The sequence below is a fragment of the Aureobasidium pullulans genome, assembly GCF_000721785.1.
Source record: "Aureobasidium pullulans EXF-150 unplaced genomic scaffold scaffold_22, whole genome shotgun sequence".
Lineage (NCBI taxonomy): Eukaryota > Fungi > Ascomycota > Dothideomycetes > Dothideales > Saccotheciaceae > Aureobasidium > Aureobasidium pullulans.
In genome coordinates, this window is record NW_021941042.1 from 115,363 (window position 1) to 135,184 (window position 19,822).

The 19,822-nt window shown below is 49.6% G+C and overlaps 7 protein-coding genes across 7 annotated transcripts; 3 read left to right on the plus strand and 4 right to left on the minus strand.

The window, feature by feature from the left end:
* Positions 1 to 1,026: 1,026 nt before the first annotated feature.
* M438DRAFT_338496 (MgPP2Aregb1, protein phosphatase regulatory beta sub-unit 1) lies at positions 1,027 to 2,885 on the plus strand (the record flags this gene model as incomplete). Its single annotated transcript, XM_029904129.1, has 5 exons — positions 1,027 to 1,073; positions 1,285 to 1,325; positions 1,379 to 2,185; positions 2,242 to 2,804; positions 2,862 to 2,885. The coding sequence occupies 5 exons, from the start codon at positions 1,027 to 1,029 to the stop codon at positions 2,883 to 2,885; spliced, it is 1,482 nt and encodes a 493-aa protein (XP_029757003.1).
* Positions 2,886 to 3,830: 945 nt separating this feature from the next.
* M438DRAFT_102913 (DRMBL-domain-containing protein) lies at positions 3,831 to 6,088 on the plus strand. Its single transcript, XM_029898642.1, has 3 exons — positions 3,831 to 4,000; positions 4,057 to 4,986; positions 5,133 to 6,088. The coding sequence occupies exons 2-3, from the start codon at positions 4,101 to 4,103 to the stop codon at positions 6,005 to 6,007; spliced, it is 1,761 nt and encodes a 586-aa protein (XP_029757004.1). The 5' UTR covers positions 3,831 to 4,000; positions 4,057 to 4,100; the 3' UTR covers positions 6,008 to 6,088.
* Positions 6,089 to 7,880: 1,792 nt separating this feature from the next.
* M438DRAFT_338498 (siderophore iron transporter-like protein mirB) lies at positions 7,881 to 9,928 on the minus strand (the record flags this gene model as incomplete). The annotated part of the gene is made up of 5 exons (XM_029904130.1): positions 7,881 to 8,276; positions 8,356 to 8,369; positions 8,433 to 9,215; positions 9,275 to 9,583; positions 9,640 to 9,928. The coding sequence occupies 5 exons, from the start codon at positions 9,926 to 9,928 to the stop codon at positions 7,881 to 7,883; spliced, it is 1,791 nt and encodes a 596-aa protein (XP_029757005.1).
* A 1,174-nt stretch (positions 9,929 to 11,102) lies between these two features.
* Positions 11,103 to 12,182, minus strand: M438DRAFT_348488 (uncharacterized protein). The gene has a single exon (XM_029906153.1). The coding sequence runs from the start codon at positions 12,084 to 12,086 to the stop codon at positions 11,133 to 11,135; it is 954 nt and encodes a 317-aa protein (XP_029757006.1). The 5' UTR covers positions 12,087 to 12,182; the 3' UTR covers positions 11,103 to 11,132.
* A 335-nt stretch (positions 12,183 to 12,517) lies between these two features.
* On the minus strand, positions 12,518 to 16,152 carry M438DRAFT_325410 (MMS19 nucleotide excision repair protein-like protein). The gene is made up of 2 exons (XM_029903093.1): positions 15,705 to 16,152; positions 12,518 to 15,650 (listed from the first exon to the last, which is right to left on the minus strand). The coding sequence occupies exons 1-2, from the start codon at positions 16,073 to 16,075 to the stop codon at positions 12,959 to 12,961; spliced, it is 3,063 nt and encodes a 1,020-aa protein (XP_029757007.1). The 5' UTR covers positions 16,076 to 16,152; the 3' UTR covers positions 12,518 to 12,958.
* Positions 16,153 to 16,300: 148 nt separating this feature from the next.
* Positions 16,301 to 17,928, plus strand: M438DRAFT_408399 (methylenetetrahydrofolate dehydrogenase). Its single transcript, XM_029909951.1, has 3 exons — positions 16,301 to 16,681; positions 16,757 to 17,390; positions 17,479 to 17,928. The coding sequence occupies exons 1-3, from the start codon at positions 16,497 to 16,499 to the stop codon at positions 17,896 to 17,898; spliced, it is 1,239 nt and encodes a 412-aa protein (XP_029757008.1). The 5' UTR covers positions 16,301 to 16,496; the 3' UTR covers positions 17,899 to 17,928.
* Positions 17,929 to 18,146: 218 nt separating this feature from the next.
* M438DRAFT_103023 (Brix-domain-containing protein) lies at positions 18,147 to 19,734 on the minus strand. The gene is made up of 3 exons (XM_029898643.1): positions 19,440 to 19,734; positions 18,613 to 19,363; positions 18,147 to 18,531 (listed from the first exon to the last, which is right to left on the minus strand). Exons 1-3 carry the CDS (start codon positions 19,454 to 19,456, stop codon positions 18,310 to 18,312), a joined length of 990 nt encoding a protein of 329 aa, XP_029757009.1. The 5' UTR covers positions 19,457 to 19,734; the 3' UTR covers positions 18,147 to 18,309.
* Between the last annotated feature and the right edge of the window lie 88 nt (positions 19,735 to 19,822).

A 19,822-nucleotide genomic window follows, 5' to 3' on the forward strand; every position in this document is an offset into this window, starting at 1 on the left:
ATCAGTCAGGGTCTCCCCCAGAAGCACTTGATGTTCTGGAATATCTTCTAGAGCTTCTATAGCTTTTCCTTTGTTGTCAAGAGTCAAAGATGTTGTAGGTGATTTGACATGACTTGATCAAAGAGACGTCATGGGGATGAAGGCCAAAGGCAGCAGTAGACAGGCACTTAATAGGCGGCTGAAACACAAAGAAGCATCACCATCTTAGAGGCTCTATTTCGATGTGACCAGTGTTTCTCCATGGTGTAGGGCAGAGAAGTTGCGATGACGATGGTGAGAAACGATGGGCGCTATGGTAAAGTAGCATCTAAATCGAAATACAAGCACGACTCTTTGGGGTCAAGCTTCTTGATCGCGGTGTGTGCAATCTCAAGCTTGGTTTGAAACAGCGAGATGGACGGATCGGGACAAAGAAGGTGAGATTTGCTTGTCAGAACAAAGTGCATGCGCATTGTCGATGCAACAACTTCCCGTCGACAAGAACATAGAGCTCTAGAACGACGAGACATTCGATTGAACAAACGGAAAAGTGAGCCTTCAAGCAGAGACGGGCGGTCGACAGCAGCTGAATTCAGGTCATAGGTCTTGGCGTTGGTTGGTCTGAAAAAGCGGCGTGTCGTGCCCCGCGAAAAGCGCTCTCCCTTCATTCAAGCAGCAGAGCCAAACCCCCTTCGATACACCAAGACACGGTCACCAAACAACAAACCACCCTTCAACCCACACTCCCGTCGCCCTTTGTCGATACGAAGCCCCGCTAATCCACCCCTCCGCACCGCCCCTCCATCGTCCTCATAGCGCTGCGCCATCGACTCGCAACTGCAGCTGCATCTCTGCTTGGCCGACCTGACATCATCCGAAGCTGAAGCTTGCAACCCATCTATCCATATCCCATCCGCCCAATTCCTGTCATCTTGAGAAAGCCCTGCCTCGGTCTTGCCAGGAGCACCTATCGTGTCTTGTCCAGCCCCAGCTACATAGCCAATTCCCGGAGACCATCCCGCATCTGCTCCAGTAGCATCAGAAATCATGGTGGACGGAGACCCGCAGCAGCCTCCCACATGGAAGTTCACCCAGTGAGTCTCTCCACCATCTCATACCCTGCTCTCAACCATCAACCCTCTTCTTTTATACTCTCCCATCCAGCAAGAACGTCCTTGCTCGGCGCTTGACCGCTGTCGGCCCGCACGTGCTGCTGCTGGAATACATACACCCCACCCAACAAGCACTCAATCGTGACTCGACCAAATCTCTGCACGAACACATAGGCTGATAGAAGACGTACAGGTGCTTTGGTGACAAGGGAGACGTCGAGGACATCACAGAAGGTGCGTTATGCTTGAATTGCCCCTCCATCCACAGCACCGCTGACAAGACACAGCCGACATCATCTCAACGGTCGAGTTCGATCAGACGGGTAACTACTTGGCCACTGGCGACAAGGGCGGCCGCGTTGTTCTTTTCGAACGTAATGAGACGGTACCTAGCCTCCCCGCCCCCGACGAAAGGCCTTCAAGCGCTGACAACTGCAAGAAAAAAACATGCGAGTACAAGTTCCACACCGAGTTCCAATCACATGAGCCCGAGTTCGACTACCTCAAATCTCTCGAAATCGAGGAAAAGATCAACAAGATCAAATGGTGCCGAAGACAAAACGCGTCGCATTACCTGCTGTCGACCAACGACAAGACCATCAAGCTATGGAAGGTCTTTGAAAAATCCCTCAAGGTCGTGGCCGAGAACAATCTGTCGCAAGACTTGACCCCTGCCGGCGCAGGCGGTGCTGTTGGCGGCGGCCCCGTCAGAGCTCCCAACAAACATTTCCGCAGCACCGCCGACCTCTCCTTCCCCCGCATGACACACCACGACACAGTCATCGCTGCTGTACCTCGCCGCGTGTACGCCAACGCCCACGCTTACCACATTAATAGCATTTCTGTCAACAGCGATGGCGAGACATACATCAGTAGTGATGATTTGCGCATCAACTTGTGGAACCTCAACATTCAAGATCAGAGCTTCAACATTGTTGACATCAAGCCTGCAAACATGGAAGAGTTGACCGAGGTCATTACCGCCGCAGAGTTTCACCCGCTCAGCTGCAATTGGTTCATGTATGCCAGCAGCAAGGGAACCATCAAGCTGGCTGATATGCGTGAGAGGGCTCTTTGTGATTCTCATGCCAAGCGTAAGTTTTTGACCGTGATTGTCTGAAAGCATGAACGAAATACTGACAAGTGGCAGAATTCGAGCAAGAAGAGGATCCTTCTTCCAGGTCATTCTTCTCAGAAATCATCTCATCCATTTCGGATGTTCGCTTCTCACATGACGGCCGTTACATTCTATCGCGCGACTACCTCACCGTCAAGATTTGGGATGTAAACATGGAAAGACAACCAGTCAAGACCATCCCCATTCACGAACACCTCCGACCACGCCTCTGCGACACATATGAGAATGACAGCATCTTTGACAAGTTCGAGGTCGTCTTCTCGGGAGATGCCAAGAATGTCATGACAGGATCTTACAACAACAACTTCATGATTTATCCATCAGAAGCGGGCAAAGACACCGAAGTGGTACTGCAAGCCGATAAGAGCGCGTTCAAGGCCAAGAAGGTTGGAATCCCCACACCGATGAACGGAGCCAAGGACAAGAAGGGCAACAGCAGAGCCAACAGCCCTGCAGGCCAGGGCAGCAGGATGCGCAAGGAGACGGATGCCGACGCAATCGATTTTAACAAGAAGATATTGCACATGAGCTGGCATCCGTTCGAGGATAGCATTGCCATTGCTGCGACTAACAATGTGAGTATCCTGACGAGACGCTCTCCCTCCGAGCACGACTGACGCGGCACGTCCCAGCTCTTTGTCTTTTCGGCACTGTAAAGTCATACTACTCACTCATGCGGAGCACGGCGTTATTTACAAGAGCTCCACACCTTTTTACCGTCATCTTGTCTTCTCTCCTTAGTAGTAATGCTCGACCCGACTTCAAAGCAGGATCCAGTGGTTCCGGATGTCAAGGGTTGTGCAAATGGTGAATACGGAGCATGGTTGGCGGGATCAAGGAAAGAGGACGTTGGTGACAAGAATGGGGGTTGTAGTTCTTTCCACATAGATCAAAATGCGACGAACCATATCGTATTGACTTTCTTCCTCCTGTCAGGTGTTGCTTTTCCATGTGTTGTCTTGATGGATGTTTCTTTGATACATGTCTTGTCTTGGCATTATCGCGAAAGCAATCTACGCGTTCTGACACGACCGACGCCGCCTCCGGCTTGAGCGTCATCGACAACTTTTGTCAAGGCCGAACATGATCCAAGGAGCCACATGTTTCGAAACCCACGAGAAAACAAAACAGTATCATCAGGAACGCATGTCCTCCCCTCCGTAGGCAGACCGCCGTCGCCATCCAATTCCACCACTCCATTGAGCAAACCGCCACCCGCCATACCGACGACCAAACCGCCACCCATGGCTACCAGGACAATGCCGCCACGAAGCTCTAGCGGCTCGAAGCAGCCAAAGATATCCACTTTTGCAAAGGGAAATGCCAATACTAAGAAATCTGCATCGGCCAAGGATTCCAAGCCAAAGGGCAAACCCAATGGCAGCATCTTGTCTTTCTTCAAGAAGGATGATGGTCTGTTTGTTGCCAACCCTGCATCTTCGCCAGCCAAAGGTCAGGAAATTGTAGAAGAGATTGAAGTCGAGGAAGAGCAGGAGTCACGCTTCAACGAGGAGGACGGTCCAATCAAGAGGCGGAAGCTATCGCCAGTTGAGAGCGTGGAAGAGGCCAACCCCACATCTCCAGTTCCTACACCAGTGGCAGAGCCTAAGGCTGTACCCATCGTCAAGACCACATCTGGACCATTCATGGAAGAATCCGACAGCGAGGAAGAAGACGACGACACCAAGCCGAGCATTGCAACCACTGCACCTGCAACCATCAAGGCAGAAGCGAAACAACCACCATCGTTGATTCACCAACCTACTTCCGCGTCAGTAGCAGAACAAGACAACTTTGGCGACTTCGAGGGAACTGACGACTTTGAAGATGATGTTTTTGATGAAGGTGAAGAATATGTCGAGAGATTGTGGATGGAGCAGGAACAGATCAAGCTTGAACAGGGCGAAGATGACAGTTTCCAAGATGATGAGATTAAAACACCAGAAGCAGACGCTCCTTCATGTCCGATTTGCAGCGTCAATCTTGCTGGTGTAGCAGAATCAGACGCTGCCGTCCATGTCAACAACTGCCTTGATGGGAACCCCACGCCATTGCCTGAAAAGAAAGAGAAGCCCCCACCTACCGCCCTTTCACCAGCACGATTCAAGAAGCCTGTCCGTCCAGCAAAACCCGCTCAGTCACAACCATCCGGCAACGATTCTTCAAGCTCTGCATTCTCGAAACTCATGACAAGTCGATCTGAAGATATGGCGTGGGCTAATGCTGCCGCCGCGGAGAACGCCTCTCGTGGAAAGCCAAGCTACACCCGAACATGTCCTTTCTACAAAATCCTACCAGGCACAAACATTGCTGTTGATGCTTTCAGATATGGTGCTGTCGCCGGATGCAACGCCTACTTCTTGAGTCATTTCCACAGTGACCACTATGTCGGTCTCACAAGTACTTGGACACATGGACCCATCTACTGCAGTAAAGTTACTGCCAATCTGGTCAAACAGCAGCTACGTGTCAACCCAGAGTACGTCATTGCCCTGGATTGGGAAGTCCCATTTGAGGTGCCAGGAACACCTGGAGTCACTGTGACAATGATTTCGGCAAACCACTGTCCTGGCTCATCTCTATACCTGTTCGAGAAGCCTCTCAGTAAAGGTCCTGATCCAAAGTTACACCGTGTCCTGCATTGCGGAGACTTCAGAGCATGTCGCATGCACCTCGAACATCCTCTGTTACGACCAGATGTACAAGATCATATCACCGGAAAGAACAAGGAACAGAAGATTGACGTCTGTTATCTTGGTGAGTCAAACTTACCACCATAGAACTAGAAGTCGTGAGACCAATTGGGTGGACTTGGCGGATTTGTCTTCCAGAATTTGGTCTCACGACTCTTCGATTCTTTGATACCTAACTTCTACCTTTGATCATAAAGCTAACGCAAGCAGACACGACATATCTGTCCCCAAAATATTCTTTCCCAGAGCAAGAAGATGTTATCAAAGCATGCGCAGATATGTGCGTCAGATACAACGATGACCCTTTGGTACTCGATTCGTTAAAATCGGAAAGCGCAAGCATGGCCAAATTCGTCCGCCAAGACTCACAGCCAACCCTTAAACAAGAAGACTCAGATATGAAGATCAAGCAGGAGCCCTCCGACTCCACCGAGCTGAAGTTGCACAATAACGGCAAATTGACCAGCACAAAAGCCGCCCGTCTGCTCGTGGTGGTCGGCACCTACTCAATTGGCAAAGAACGCATCTGCATCGGCATAGCAAAAGCACTAGGCTCAAAGATCTTCGCGCCAGCAGGCAAACAACGCATCTGTCGCGCTTTGGAGGATCCGGAGTTGAGCGGTTTACTCACCACTGATCCACGGGAGGCTCAAGTCCACATGACGCCCATCTTCGAGATCCGCGCCGATACCCTCGATGACTACCGTCAAGGCTACGCCGACCACTTTGACCGCTGCATCGGCTTCCGCCCCTCTGGCTGGAACTACAAACCCCCCTCCTCCCGCCTCGACACCCCCAACGTCAGCAACATCCTCTACTCCACGTCCTGGAAATCCGCATATTCGATAAAAGACCTATCCCCTCAACGAGGATCCACGAACAGAGCCAAATGTTTTGGTGTTCCGTACTCAGAACATTCGAGTTTCAGAGAATTGACTATGTTTTGTACGGCTTTGAGGGTGGAGAAAATTATTCCTACCGTTAATGTGGGGAGTGGGAAGGGGAGGGAGAGGATGAAGGGGTGGGCGGATAGGTGGATCGCTCATAGGGAGAAAAATGGATGTTTTGAGGTTAAGGATTGGTAGTTATGGTGTTGCTTGATCGATGAATCACCATCATGTCACGGTTCGCGAGACTGCTATCGGTGTTTTTAACATGACCGGTGGAGTTTTCTGTTTTTGTTTCTGGGCGTTGGGTGGTGACTGTTGTGGTGTTATTAGCTTTATTATCACGACGATGGGATTTGCATGTTCGTGGGTGCTGTGCTGTGCTTCTTTCATTTTCCACTTCTTACTTCTCTCACCCCTCCTGCTCTCCTTTGCTCATATGCGTCACGTCCACGACAGGTATTTCGTGTTCTGTCTTTTTTTGTGGGGTTTGAATATTATCATCCTCCATATGATCGCTTGCTTCTTTCCACTCTTATCGATGTCTTTTTTTTCCCCGTGTGCTGTATTATCATTGAATGCATTTCGGTAATCTACCTGAAATGCAATGGGAAATCTTTTTGGAAGCACTTGTAGCTAGACCTATATGGATTGTGTCGAGGTATTCCCTTCTCAATAGACGATGTATGTCTTAATTGAAAGATTCGTGCCTTTCAATGAGTTTGTTCCCTGCATTATAGTTGTAGAGAGGAAGAACCAAAGTAGTAGCTAGCACTTTTCCATGAATTGAGGATGGCGAGATTTTTGCATACCTGTTATGCATGAGTATTCTTTTTCGAAGTGGAAGATTTTTCCTTTTTCGATACGATAGGATATGATACGGATATGTCATACTCATATTCTGGATCACTGGGTGTGCTTGTGTCGGAGTTTTTGGAAAACCTTCTGCACTATCTTTCGGAATGCAGCGTTGGACAGAGATGCTATGTTGCCGACTATCTGTTCAAGAATCAACATACATGGGCAATACTTCGAAGGGAGTCTATGTTATTGTTGGTGAGATTGTGCTTAGTTATCTTGGAACGTGTTTCTGCAATTAGCTGAGCGTATCTTGATGGTGTTGAGCTCTTTGCTTTCTGCTTTTGCTTCGCGTTCGGTATTTACGAGGAGTTTGCTTCGAGGTAACTCGGCATCTTTTGATTTTTGCAATCATTTCAAGACGTCTGGTGGAAGTTCTACAATGTTGAGCATGTGTGTCTTGACGAGCTTGAGTGATTGCTTCATCCTTAACACCTTTTTCTTTCGCTGTCGTTGCCATGTTGATATATGACATCTAAACAACAATTGGTTGGCAGCTTTTGTATTCGTGGAATTACTCATCGTTGAACAAATCAATCGCTTCGACCAAGCGGTGATGAACCTCTGCTACAGAAAGAGTCCTAGGATATATTTGATCCATGGTCACGACTGGATTGATCTAGAAAATAGCGACTTTTACAAAATGAAGAAAGAGTGATTGCTACGGTAGATGCGAAAGTGTTGACCCAGTGTATCTGGCGAAGTCGATCAGTTAGTGAAGATATGAGATTAGGTCGGAAGAGATTTTCGATCAGAAAGTCGAGTGAAGAAAGAGAGGCTGATTAAAATAATGATGAGATTTTTTGGATCCGTTCCTTAATCGCACTTTCCTTTTCAAGGTATAACAGCCATTCTCTTTTGGCCAGTAAAGTCTGCTCCGGATATGTTAAAAGGCACGATTGAATTGAAAACAGCGCCGTGTTCATTAAGAGTCTTCAACACCATCACTCTCGCCGCATTATCTGACTGACCTCAAAGATATCCTGCCTTTCGTCGAAATGCACTCGAGAACTTAGGAAAGCGAACAACGCAAAGTTGGAAAAGGTTCAACCAAAAGACTCGCTTGATTGGCGTTAAAAAGGCCAAAACACATACAGAACTGCCATGGATAGGAGAGCTCTAAACATATATCTCATCAAATTAACTTCTACTAACCATCTAGACATCAAGCACCTCTTTTCCCCAAAGATTCAAAAGTCAACCAAGCAGAACTCTACATGGTCATACCCTTATTCTGTTTCATACCCTTGACATTGATCTCTCTCCACAGACTGACCCAGACAATAATTGTAGCATAGAGACAAGTTGATGCCACAACCATGAGTTTCTGAGTCTCACCATAGGCCTTGTTGATGCCGTCTCTTTCAGGAGTGCCGATGGCGTAACTGCTCTGGACGGTCAAATCTCCATAGATAGTCTGGAGGTCTGGAAGGGCAGAAGCAGGGAGATATTTGGCGAGGTTGGTGGGGAAGAGACCAGTCCACATGGCTGCAGCGATGGCGGAACCGATGGAAGAGCCAATGTTGGCGATCATGAATTCGAAGGCGAGGATGGCGGGAATGTTTTGTTGAGTCGAGACGGCCATGACGGTCATTTGCTCGCAGATAACCTAGAAGAGTGGTGTCAGCAAAAACGCAGGGAGTCGTCGTTGATATTCACACGATATTTATATCGCCGGCTCAACTTACAAGGGTGCCGCCACCTAAGAATAAGAAATTAGCAAATGTTTCCAACACTCTCCGAGCTTGTTTGATATTTTGCTTACCAAAAGCAACGAATATTTGACACATGACGATCCAGCCGATACTAGTGTCTGGATGACGGAACTTGATCATAAGACCGACTCCAAGGAGGTTGACCGGCACACCGAAGTATAGGGCGATCCACTTGAGGCGTCCGTTATAGCGGATGATGATACCGACGACCAGGCACCAGAAGGTTGCGCCAATAGTATAGATGTTCAGAATGTAGGTAGCATCGCGTACCGAAGTGTTGAAGACAACGATAAGCATGCTGTAGAAGTAATCGTACCAGACATTGTAACCACTGTAAATGGCAGCAACCATAGCGAAGGTAAAGATGACAGTTCTGTCCTTCATCAGATGCCAAGGCACGAAGGTAACAGGGGCGAGCTTGGCCTCCCAGACCGAGAAAGAGGCGGAGAGAAGGATACCGAAGACCAGGAAGCAGATGATCATGGGTGATTTCCACTGTTCAGCTTGATAGGAATATAAGCTGAACGATAGCAAGAACAACGAGAGTCCAGTGGCAATCAGGAGTATGCCAACAACATCGAATTGGACGGCGTAGTAGATGACAGATTCCCTCCATGTGCGTCCGCTGTCTTGCTTGGGGATCAACCCTTGTTTCTCGGCCTTCTTTAAGTTGTGCCACATGAGCCAGAACAGAGGAGCGCAGACGATAGGATATACTATGGCCCAGATACCGAAGCCCCATCTGAAGCCGATGCTTTCGAGTACGCTATTGGTGGCAGGACCATAGCACCATGTGACGATAAGCCAAGGGGAAGCGGTGTATGCAATCCACCCTATAGTAGAAGTTAGCAAAATTTCCATCATCTTAGGACTCGTCTGGGGATTTGCAGACAAGCTCTATTTTTGAGGCTGCTAGTATCAGCAACGAAGATGGTGATCGTGAAATCGATGGCGGTATAGCCGACTTGATAGAAAACTTGAGCGGCGCAATACGTGGTGACATTCGTGCAGCCTGCCATCATAATGAAACCGAGTACGGTGGAGGCGACCATCAAAGCGAAGCCTTGAGGACGGCCCCAGACGTCGAGGATCTTAGCATAAGGAAGCTTCCACAAGCCAGCGATCAAGCTCGAGATGATACTAGTCGTGGCGGTCAGGGAGTGAGCTTGGAAGGAGCTGGTCACGTAGGGAGTCAGAGTTCCTGCGAGTATGATTCAGCTTCTGTTTATTCACCACTTTTCACGACGATCGACATACCTGTGATACCAGATCCGAAGCCTTGGATGAAATTGATGACCCAGATGATGATGTAGGCTGCTATCAGATGCTCTCTAGTCCAGACCTGGTTCATTGCTTGGGCCATCTGTACGCCGTGCTGGAACTCAGGAGTAACAGTATCCTCTTCGGCCTTGCTGGTGACCTGAGTACCGTCCTTCTCGTTCATCTCTTGGGCACCAGCGACTTCGACATCGCTGCCAGTAGCAGTCTCTGCTACCATAGGCACCTCATTGGGTCGCGTGTGAATGTTGGGAATCCTGAGCCTCATGGTGAATATGAAGTGTAGAATAGAAAGTCGGGTGGGACCTAGCTTGCAAAGACTTCATGTAAAGGGCGAACGGCATGTTATATGGCTCACGATAGACCCCACTTATCCCTACTACTCTGAGAATAAATCCTGCATGCCAGATTCAACTGTGAGGCGCCACTAGAGAGAAAAAAAGACTGGATCTGCACAGATCGAGTCACGAATGGCCTCACGAGAACCAAGAGACCCGTTGGGAGCTTGTGTAGAGAAAAGCAAGGGCAAGCCATTGCCGCCCCTGCAAGACAGGGCATCTAGGGAGAAAAGCAATACTCCTCTTCGGTTATCATTGCTCCAAGCTGATTAGATCCGAACGGATCTGATTCGAGACAATTATCAGATCCGCTGCCGGGCCCGAGCTTTTCATCCTTCGCGCAGCCACCACCGCTCGCTACTCGTCCACGGAGTAGCTTGGCAGCAGCCAGCCAAGGTAGTATGCTGATCCAGATGCGATAATCTTGCGGATCAAAACTGACATCGAAAGGGAAAACCCGCGTGATGTTGGGGGGGATCGAATTTGGAGCCGCGCTGTGAATGTACAGTAGCAGTTCTGGAACGCTTGGTTTGTGGCTTTCAAACGTCTCCGGTACACATTTCGCGCGCTGAGTTGAATGGTCAACGGATCGCATGGGCGGGTCATCGCAGTTACCAATGTTGCTGTGCTTGGTCCCGGGACGAATCCATATTCATCTTTGACCACCAGAAGCCCAGCGGCGTACACTCATGGCTGAGCTGAAGATAGAACGCGTAGAAACGCACGAGGGGCAGGACGCGAAAGAGACAAATACGGGCGGGCCCGCCGACACGGCTCCACTTTTCGAGATGATCAGATAAGCCCCAACCAGGGATATTATGGCTCTTCTCTCAACCGTCGACTCATGTGTTGGTGTAAGAGCGAACGCAGGATTGGTCTGGGCTGCGTACTGCTAGGTTCGTCTCATGCGTGAAAAGTATGCTCTTCGGGCAGGATTGACGACTAACGTTTGTTTTTGTCACCACGTCACGAGAAGAAGAAAGGCCTTAGTAGCGATCTATACATCGAACTCTACGGCGATATGAGTATTCGGGAGACACACTTTGTTTAAGATGTCTGAAAACAGATGCTGCCCAAAGGAGCAGTGTTCTGAGAGTATTGATCTCATCTGATTTATTCGAGTCTGCATTTATTCTACACAACTGTTACCACACCATCTTCAACAACATCGATAGCAGGTCGCACGAACACCTTGCCCCATCTCTTGGCTTCTCCATCGACTCCCTTGACTTGTCCTAATACACCGACATCCAGCTCATCATCACTTTCTTCGTCTCCCTCTTCCAAATCCTCGAGTGCACTACTTCGACTACTAACCTCCGATACCAGAGAGGGTACCTCACTCCCTCTTCTTGTATCACATCTTGGGATCAGAAAGCCCTCAGGCGACTCGAAACCCCTCTTCTTCTCCCCACTTTGCGCGAAGACGAAATCCCTCACTTCGGCATCAGTAACAGACAAGCGACCAGTAAGTGGCGGTCTCGTATGCTTCCTAGTCGGCTTTGCAGAGGAATCTGAAGAAACGATGGAAGTAGTCGGAGCAGGCTTATGCATCGTCGCAACTCTCCTCTCATAAGCATTATCCCACGCATCAGACCAAGTGTCAAAGCTATGATCGGGAATCAATCCATCCTCCACCCTAGCCAAAGGTTTCGTGCAATCGATAGGTGAGCCCGGAGACGCACTATCTTGACGAGTGCGGATATCGATATCTCTATCGCTGTCGTTGCTTTCGAAGCTTTTCTTCGCGTCGGCTTCTAGTGTGTGGCTGTGGCTGTGGCTGTGATTGTGATTGTGATGATGTGTGGGGAACGGAAATGCTTTCAGTGCGTCGCGGGCTGCGTAGCGTGGTTTGTAGGCCTTTTGAGAAGATGTGGATGTGGTGGATGTGTGGGAGGATTCTTTTTGGAGAGCAGTGGTTGTGTGCCAGCCTGTCACTAAATCGCGAGAGATTGTGCGGATGAGACCGAGACCTGGTGTAGAGTGCAGAGACACTGTTGAGCGGCGGTGTCGGGATGTGGTTGAAGAAGTTGTAGAGGGTCTGCGTGATGTTTCGGGGCAGATGGATGTGGATGTTGCAGTTGACATTGTGATAGATGTATGGCCAGAAGACCGAGATGGAAGTATAGTCAAGATTGAATGATTTGATGCTTGATCAAGGAGAATGAGATTTGTTGAAGCCGAGATGGAAGAAGTCAAAGGTAACGGGAATAGTGTCTTGAAGAAAGGCCAACGGAGGCAGTGCCTGCTTCCATGGTTTATATGCTTGCATTGGTCTCAGAGGCAAGTGCAAGATCATGTGCAAACTCGCACATGCCAAAAGTCAGAAAGATGGATTAATCCATGAACGAGAGACACCCGGCTACGATGCCCAACGAATGATCGATGGATACGGCGCTGTAACATGTGAGCAAGTGGAGTTAGTCACCTCTTGCCATCCATCAGTCACGTTCACAGCAGGTGAATAGCGACACCAGGAAGGAGCACCCGACAGTGTTTCTCCTTGATTTAGTCCACATAAAAGCCATGGGCGGAAATAGTGGAGCAATCAACTGCGAACACACAACCATTGGTGGAATACAAAGAAAAACAACTCACATTCAGTTGGGGGAGACCAACAACGACATGTACCAAGACGTCGTGTGTTTGGACCATCTATCAGTCTCGAAGTAGAAAAAGGGCCCATGGGGTCAATAGACTCAAGCTTAAATTTATGAAACAGCCTCACCTTGTCCAACTTCTCCAATCACGGTTCTCCGCACGACAAACTCTCACGGTAGTATCCTCTCCGAACAAAGGGACGTTTGACAGGTGCTAAAGAAGTCTATACTCTATCAACAAGTTAGATTCGACGATGGTTTTTGCGAAGGGAGAAAATAGTTCGAGGCAACAGCCCACACCTCGACTACTAGCCTCCCCCCACGATATGGGGGCGCAAACAAGCAGCTTGGCTGAAAACCTTACTCCTCGTCAGAGTCTTCTTGGTCGAGGCTGAGCCAAGCTGTTCTACAGCGGACGGCTTCCGTACGCACAGCACGCTTGCCATCGTCCAGGCAGCCCATCAACCGCTTAACCACCTGTCTTCGGTACGGTACCACAGCCTCCCGCTTAAACTGAGTTGGAAGGAGTGTCAAGCAACGGAGAGCAGCCTTGCGAACTTGTGGCGTGTTGTCTGGCGATGCTGTGGATGCAAGCAAACGCGAGATCAGCGACGAGGCGTGCTCGAAGAGTGCGGACGCGTTTTGCGTGATGATTGTCTCCAACGAGGCTAGTGTTGCGGATTTGACATCTTGGTGGGTCTGATCTTGCAGATCCAGGGATTGCAACAGGAGTAGAACAAGCGTTGCCAAAGAGTTCTCAATGATGCTGTAGGGCAGCCATCTGAGTATTCCAGATAACGCAACAAGGTAGTTGGCTTTTACGGCCGGACTGGCGGATTTGCTTGATTCTGAAATGGCGGGTACTGTTTGGTTGAAGGTTTTCTGTTTATAGAGACCAGAAACGATGCAGTGGTTTTCCTTGGAAAGAATGTCGTCAGGCGCGAGGATCGTAACGAACCCACGGGCTGCCACGCTTCCGAGTGTGGCATCCGACAACAGTTCCAACAAGCTTTGAAGATAACTTGTTGTGTATTTGTTGCTCTTGCCTTGGATCAAGAGACCCTTGACGACTGAGAAGGCTAGAATAATTGACTCTGCGGAACGAGCCTGACCAAGCAGAGATGCTACGTCCGTAGATGTGCTAACCAAAGACTGCTCCAGGTTTGAAGGTGGAACGAACTTGTTCACGACCAAAGCAGTCTGTCTAAGCGCAGATAATTGGACATCTGGCAAGGTGGATTGACTGTTTGCGGTACGAGCCAGAGCTCCGAGTAGGTTCGTGGCCGATTCGGGAGTCAATGCCTCCCGTTGGAATGCAGCGTTGAGATGTAGGGAAGCGATGACGGCTGCTTTCGAGTAGGCATCGGATGCGTCCTTTCCGAATGAGCTAAAAGAGGACTCATACTCCGCAAGAACCTGATTCTGCAAATGCGTCGTCTGTGATTTGAGTATGATGTTACTGATACGTCCAATGATGTCTGTGCTTGTGTGATCGCTCAATGAGCGAGCATCGCTTCCTGCGAGGCCAAGAGCCTGGTCTAGAAGGGGCTTTGCGATGTCTGAGAAATACGAGAACTTGATGATGCCCTCTTCGGTACCAGGAGATCCGTACGAGAAAGCAAAGAGGATGGCCATGAGAAGAGCGTGAATGTAAGTAATGTTGGCTTCTTGCTGAAGGGCTGCCTGAAGTTTGTTCTTCAGACGCAATACGACCGTATCGAAGACCTGTGTTTCTGTGCTCAACTTGGTGAATGCTTCAAGCACTCTCTCGTATACTGATCCAGGGCTCGGGTTGTCCGGTAGTTCGGCAAGGAACGTGGGCAACGCTTTCTCAGATGTGACGATCGGACTGTGATGAGCAGTCACAGCCAATCCGCTGATGGCCGCTGCCTCAACTTCTGAGTTTGCGGCAGACCGTTCCTGAATGATGATATCTGTGAATGACTCGATGATTCGAGAGACATCGCCATCGGACAATAGCTTGGGAATCTTGACCATACCGATGAGGCCGGCAATAGCGAACAGACGGAATGAAACCTCTGACTTTGGTGCATTGACAACAGCCCTGAGCATGGCTTCCAATGCTTCGTTACGCCAATCGCGCAAAGCGCTTTCTTCTGCACGATCTGCCACGAGGATACCTTCTGCGTTGTGAATCTTCCATTGCTCCGAGACATCCTTGGTCGCGCTGATCAACGAGATGAGGACCTCGATAAGGCCGCGTCTCTTGGCGATCGATTCTGATGACTGGAAAAGCTCAAACAAATGAGGGAGGACAGCCTTAGTCATTGTGTTTGCAAGTTCAGAGGAGACTCTCGCAATGCTGTTAATTATGCGACCTGCTGCCTGAGATTGCTTTGTGGGTGCATCTTCGAGATGTTCGTTGCACTCCTTGATGACAGGCTTAAGATAAGCGGTAAGTGCACCTTCTTGCACCTTGCTGAGCTGATTGGCAACCGCCGCAAGAATATCAAGAGCCGCCTGCGCCAAGTCCTCCTCCTCCACGTTCAAGATCTCGAACTTGAGCGAGTCCCAGAGTGTGACCGAGTACAGAGAGATTGTGGCAGGTTCGTAGTTAATGACGCATCCCTTGATGGCGGCCAAAACATCACGCTTCGTGTTGATAGAGCTTGAGTCGAGCTTGTCAAGTAGTGCAGGGAACGAGTAAGGAGCGAAATCCGAGGTGGCCGAAATGCAATCCTGTAGACGTCCTTTCAGATCCTGTGCGGTAATGCCATACGGGTCGCCTGGTGGAGGCTTGAAGGTGATTGGGAAATAGTTGAAGACCGAATCGAAAAGATCCTGGGCGTGAGGGCCGAGATCCCACTCGGTCATAGGAACTTGCAGAATTGAGAAGACGATCATCAGGTTTCTTGGATCCTTCTCCCCATCAAAGTAGGTGATGAATCTAGCCAGGAAGTCATGATCATCGTTGTGTAAGTCCTTAAGCGCCTTTCGATAGTTTCTGAGTAACAAGTCCAAGAGTTGCAGGATTGTGAAACGCTCGCTTTGCAGCTTATGGTCCCGAAGAGTCTGTGAATCGCTCACGAATCTAGATGCATATCAGCCTCGTGTTTCGACGTCCAATTGGAGATGGACTACACACGTATTTGCAATGTTGGCTGCGGTTTCTGCATCCCATTTACCCAACTTCTCCAAAGCCATAAGCGCTCTTGCGCAATGGCCAGCGCCTTCGTTATCATCGGTCACTCTGGTGAGAATGAAGCCGCATAGAAGATTACGCTGTTGACCTTTCAGGACTTTAGGAGCAACCTGTTCCAGAACATCGGCTAAGTATGCGAGCGACTTGATTCGCATTGAAGGGTCCTCGTGATTGATGTATTCTCCGGCATTTTCGATGAGTTCCACCAGCTTGAGATTGCCATTCGCGAGGCTTTCAGCAGAGCGAGCAGCGAGCCTCTTAGCCTCGTCCTTGTTCTTGTCGGCCTCGACCAGGTATAATTGTATGTCGGACATTGTCTTGTGTTACTTGTGAAGTTCAACCAGCCGACATCTGGATTGCCTTCGTATCTTTGTTTGATGGACGATTTTCGAGAAGCGCGGCGGGGCGTGTTACGCAATGACGTGCGTTGTGTTTTGTACGGCGAAGGTCCGTGCCACATTCGAGCTCAATGAAACGGCTCTCTGATTGGACGGTCGCAATGCCGAAACATTTTTTTTAGGTGATGAACAGTTTGGTGGGGTGTGACTCGGAGGACATAGGAAAGATTTGTGAATAGGGCAACAGCGAGTTCGCTCTTTCTTTGTTGTGTTTTCTTGTGTCGCTGTTCAATAACGAAGGTCTCAACACCTACAAAGTCGCCGTCGCCTTCAACTCTCTCGTCAGACTCTTTTGCAATCGATTGCTATATCCGGAAATACGATCCCTCAATTCGAGATGAGCGCCAACCCCACTTCGTGCAAGGTCGTCCTTGCGGCCAACATTGCAAAGAAGCTCCAAGCGGAGGTGGCCGATGGTCTGGCTAAATTGGATCGCAAGCCGCATCTCGTTGGTTTCCTTGCGAACAAGGACCCGGCGGCGCGCATGTATGCCGACTGGACTGGCAAGACGTGTATCGACAAGTGAGCGCTTCCTCTCTTCCTGTCATGTCCCAGGGAAGGGAAGGCTGGCTAACATGAGACTCTTCAACCGCACAGTGGTTTCGCATTCACCCTTCGCGAGTGCGAGCGCGAGGAACTGGAAGAGGCCATCAGGGATGCCAACGCCGACGACACGGTAGATGGTATCCTTGTCTACTACCCCGTCTTCAACAGCTCACGCGACCGCACCATTCAATATATTGTCGACATGCACAAGGACGTCGAGGGCCTGTCACCCAAGCTCATCAACAACATGTACCAAAACATCCGCTTCCTCGACCCTCCCCACAACACCCAAAAGTCCATCCTCCCTTGCACACCTCTCGCCATGATCAAGATTCTCGAATACCTCAACATCTACAACACCATCTTGGACTATGGAAAGAGATTGTGGGGCAGAAGAATCACTGTCATCAACAGAAGCGAGGTTGTGGGTAGACCCTTGGCTGCACTATTGGCAAACGATGGTGCAGAGGTCTATTCGGTTGATGTCACTGGTGTGCAACGATTCAGCAGAGGCCAGGGTCTGCGTAACCAGCAGCACGTCGTGGAAGAGAATCCCGACATGACAATGGAAGACTGCTTGGCCATCAGTGATGTTGTCATCAGCGGTGTACCTGGCGACAAGTTCAAGGTTCCCGTCGAGAAGATCAGAGATGGTGCCGTGTGCATCAACTTTTCGAGTGAGAAGGTGAGTAGCCCCTGAACGCGAGATTCGAAGGAACCATGAAAAAGAGAAGGAGAATGGAGAAGCTGACATGACCACTCGACACAAACAGAACTTCACACCCGCTGTAAAAGAACACGCCTCGATCTACGTCCCCGCGGTCGGCAAAGTCACCATCATGATTCTCCTCCGCAACCTCCTGGTATGCACAGCAATGGCCCGCTACTTCCGCTCCCTAACCCCTTCCCAACTTTCCGCTCTCAAATCCCTCGAGACACCTTCAAACACATCAAACCACCCCATTGCTTCTGAAGAAAACACTTCAACCCCTCCTATCGATAGCATGCTTTCATCAAGCATACTTCCCGACAGAATTGACAAGACGAATGTGGAGACATTGCTTAATGAAACTGCTGACGAGTTGAAGCGTATGGTGCAGAATAACCCTGATGTCGATGCTAAGCCGGCGGAGGCTATCGAGAGGGCTGGGACTGTGGAGGAAGCTGTTTCTACTGCAAAGGCTGCTGCATAGGGAGGTGAAGTTGAGAAATGTTGGATTTGCAAAACGAAAAGAGCATGGATGGGAAGTTTGGGAGGGTCGGCGTTGTGATTTGTGATACAAAGGGAAAACTTATAGACATCTGAATGGAGGCGACAATGAGAGGACTTGAGACAAAGAAGATGATGATTTTGTGACTCCAATGTGATTTTGTGATTTTGTATGGTATAGACTTGTTCTGTCAGACAGAAAACCCCAGAAGAATATCGACATTGATCCGAAACTCCACGCTCGAAAGAAGAATGCGAACCACAAGTTACTTTTTCCCTGCTACGACAGACCTTTTTCATCGCCTATCTTCCTCCATGTCTCTTCTCTGAATCCTCCCATCTCCGTTGCCCTTGCTTGAGACATGAAAGAAGATGCTGAATGGCGGTGGTCGCTCTAAACCTTGACCTTCTTGATCTCCACACCACCGGCCTCAAAGTCTTCGGCACCCTCCTCGTCATCGGAGACGACGGGGCCGCCCTCGGTATCGTCATCTCTGTTTCTCTTGAGACCCTTCATCTTTCTCGTTTGCATGTCGTTGAGATCTTGCTTGCCGAGATGGATGCGGCCGACCTTGTCACCGATGATGTCGGTCTCGATGTTCTTCTTCGATCGTGCCTGTGAGCGTGTTGTTAGATGTTGATTTTCCCAACGAGAGGGAATCGAGAAGGGATGATTGGGGATGCAGCAGCAGCTTACCTCAAGACCCTTGGGTTTCTTCATGGCATCCTTCATCATATCGTGATCGGCCTCCTTGACTCTACCGATGCGGAAATCGATGCGTGGTCCCATCTCTTCAACCTCTACTCTGGGAAGACTCTGTCCGGACTTCTTGGTCGAGATCATGTACGTGCGCAGTTGGATCTTAGGCGCGGGTTGAGCGTCTTCCTCCTCAGCAACAGAAATGTGCACCATATATTGCAAACCCTCCACATCAACATTATTCGTATCCTCGCCCTTGAAGAAATCCAGCAAAAGACTCTTGGCCATGGTATATGTGTTTGCGACGGGCGAATCGAAAGCGGTGCCGGAGAAGGAAACCAACGGCTTCAATCCCACTCTAGCCTTTGCGCTTTTGAACTGCGAAATCGTGCGGAAGGTGTCGACATCCACGTGCAATTCCAACATTTCCAACACCTTGAAATCGAAGAATCTGCACAATGTAATCGTATGCGGACGTTTCTTCGAGTGCGATCCAAACACCATCAGCGAGCAATCGTTCTTCTCGGCGAAGAATTCCAGCGACGAAGGATCTTCAAAAGGATGAATGTCGTTTTTCTTTGTGAATTTTTGGGCCAGCGGGCGTTTTAGTGCGTGCAGGTCTGTCATGGCGAGTTGGATGATTTCCGAGCATGATGTGTAGCGGAGGAAGAGTGTCATTTTGGAGTTCTCGTGCAATTGGGGTGCTTTCTTCTCGAGAGCGCGCTTGCTGCGGGCATTCTTGGGTTTGCTGTAATGGGGGAGAGTGTTAGCACGTTGTTCGTCATCGGGTGTGAGCGGGTGAAGGAGAGGAACTAGATGCGCACATTTGTCTCAACATCATGGTGGCGGTCGTGTGGTGTTCAGTCGTGTCTGTGTTTTGCGATGGAGAGATGGCTCTGCGCAAGGCAAACTTTTGAGAAAGTCTGGTCGGGGTCGGCGTTTTGCTCTTATCGATAAGATGAATTCTTGGCGCCCTTCTTCGCCAGTCGCATCACCCTGTCGCTGTCGACGATATATCATCTTTGCCGCACACGGGAGGCCTGTTCGATTCGTCATGATGATCGTGGATGATCTGGCCGGCTTCAAATGTCATCACAATGCAAGTCCGGAATCTCAGCCATGATGGTGGGTAGGCCCTCGTCTTGGAATTCACACTGCAGTTTGCTTCAACCAATCATCACCGCCCTTTGGATTTGTATCTTGATTA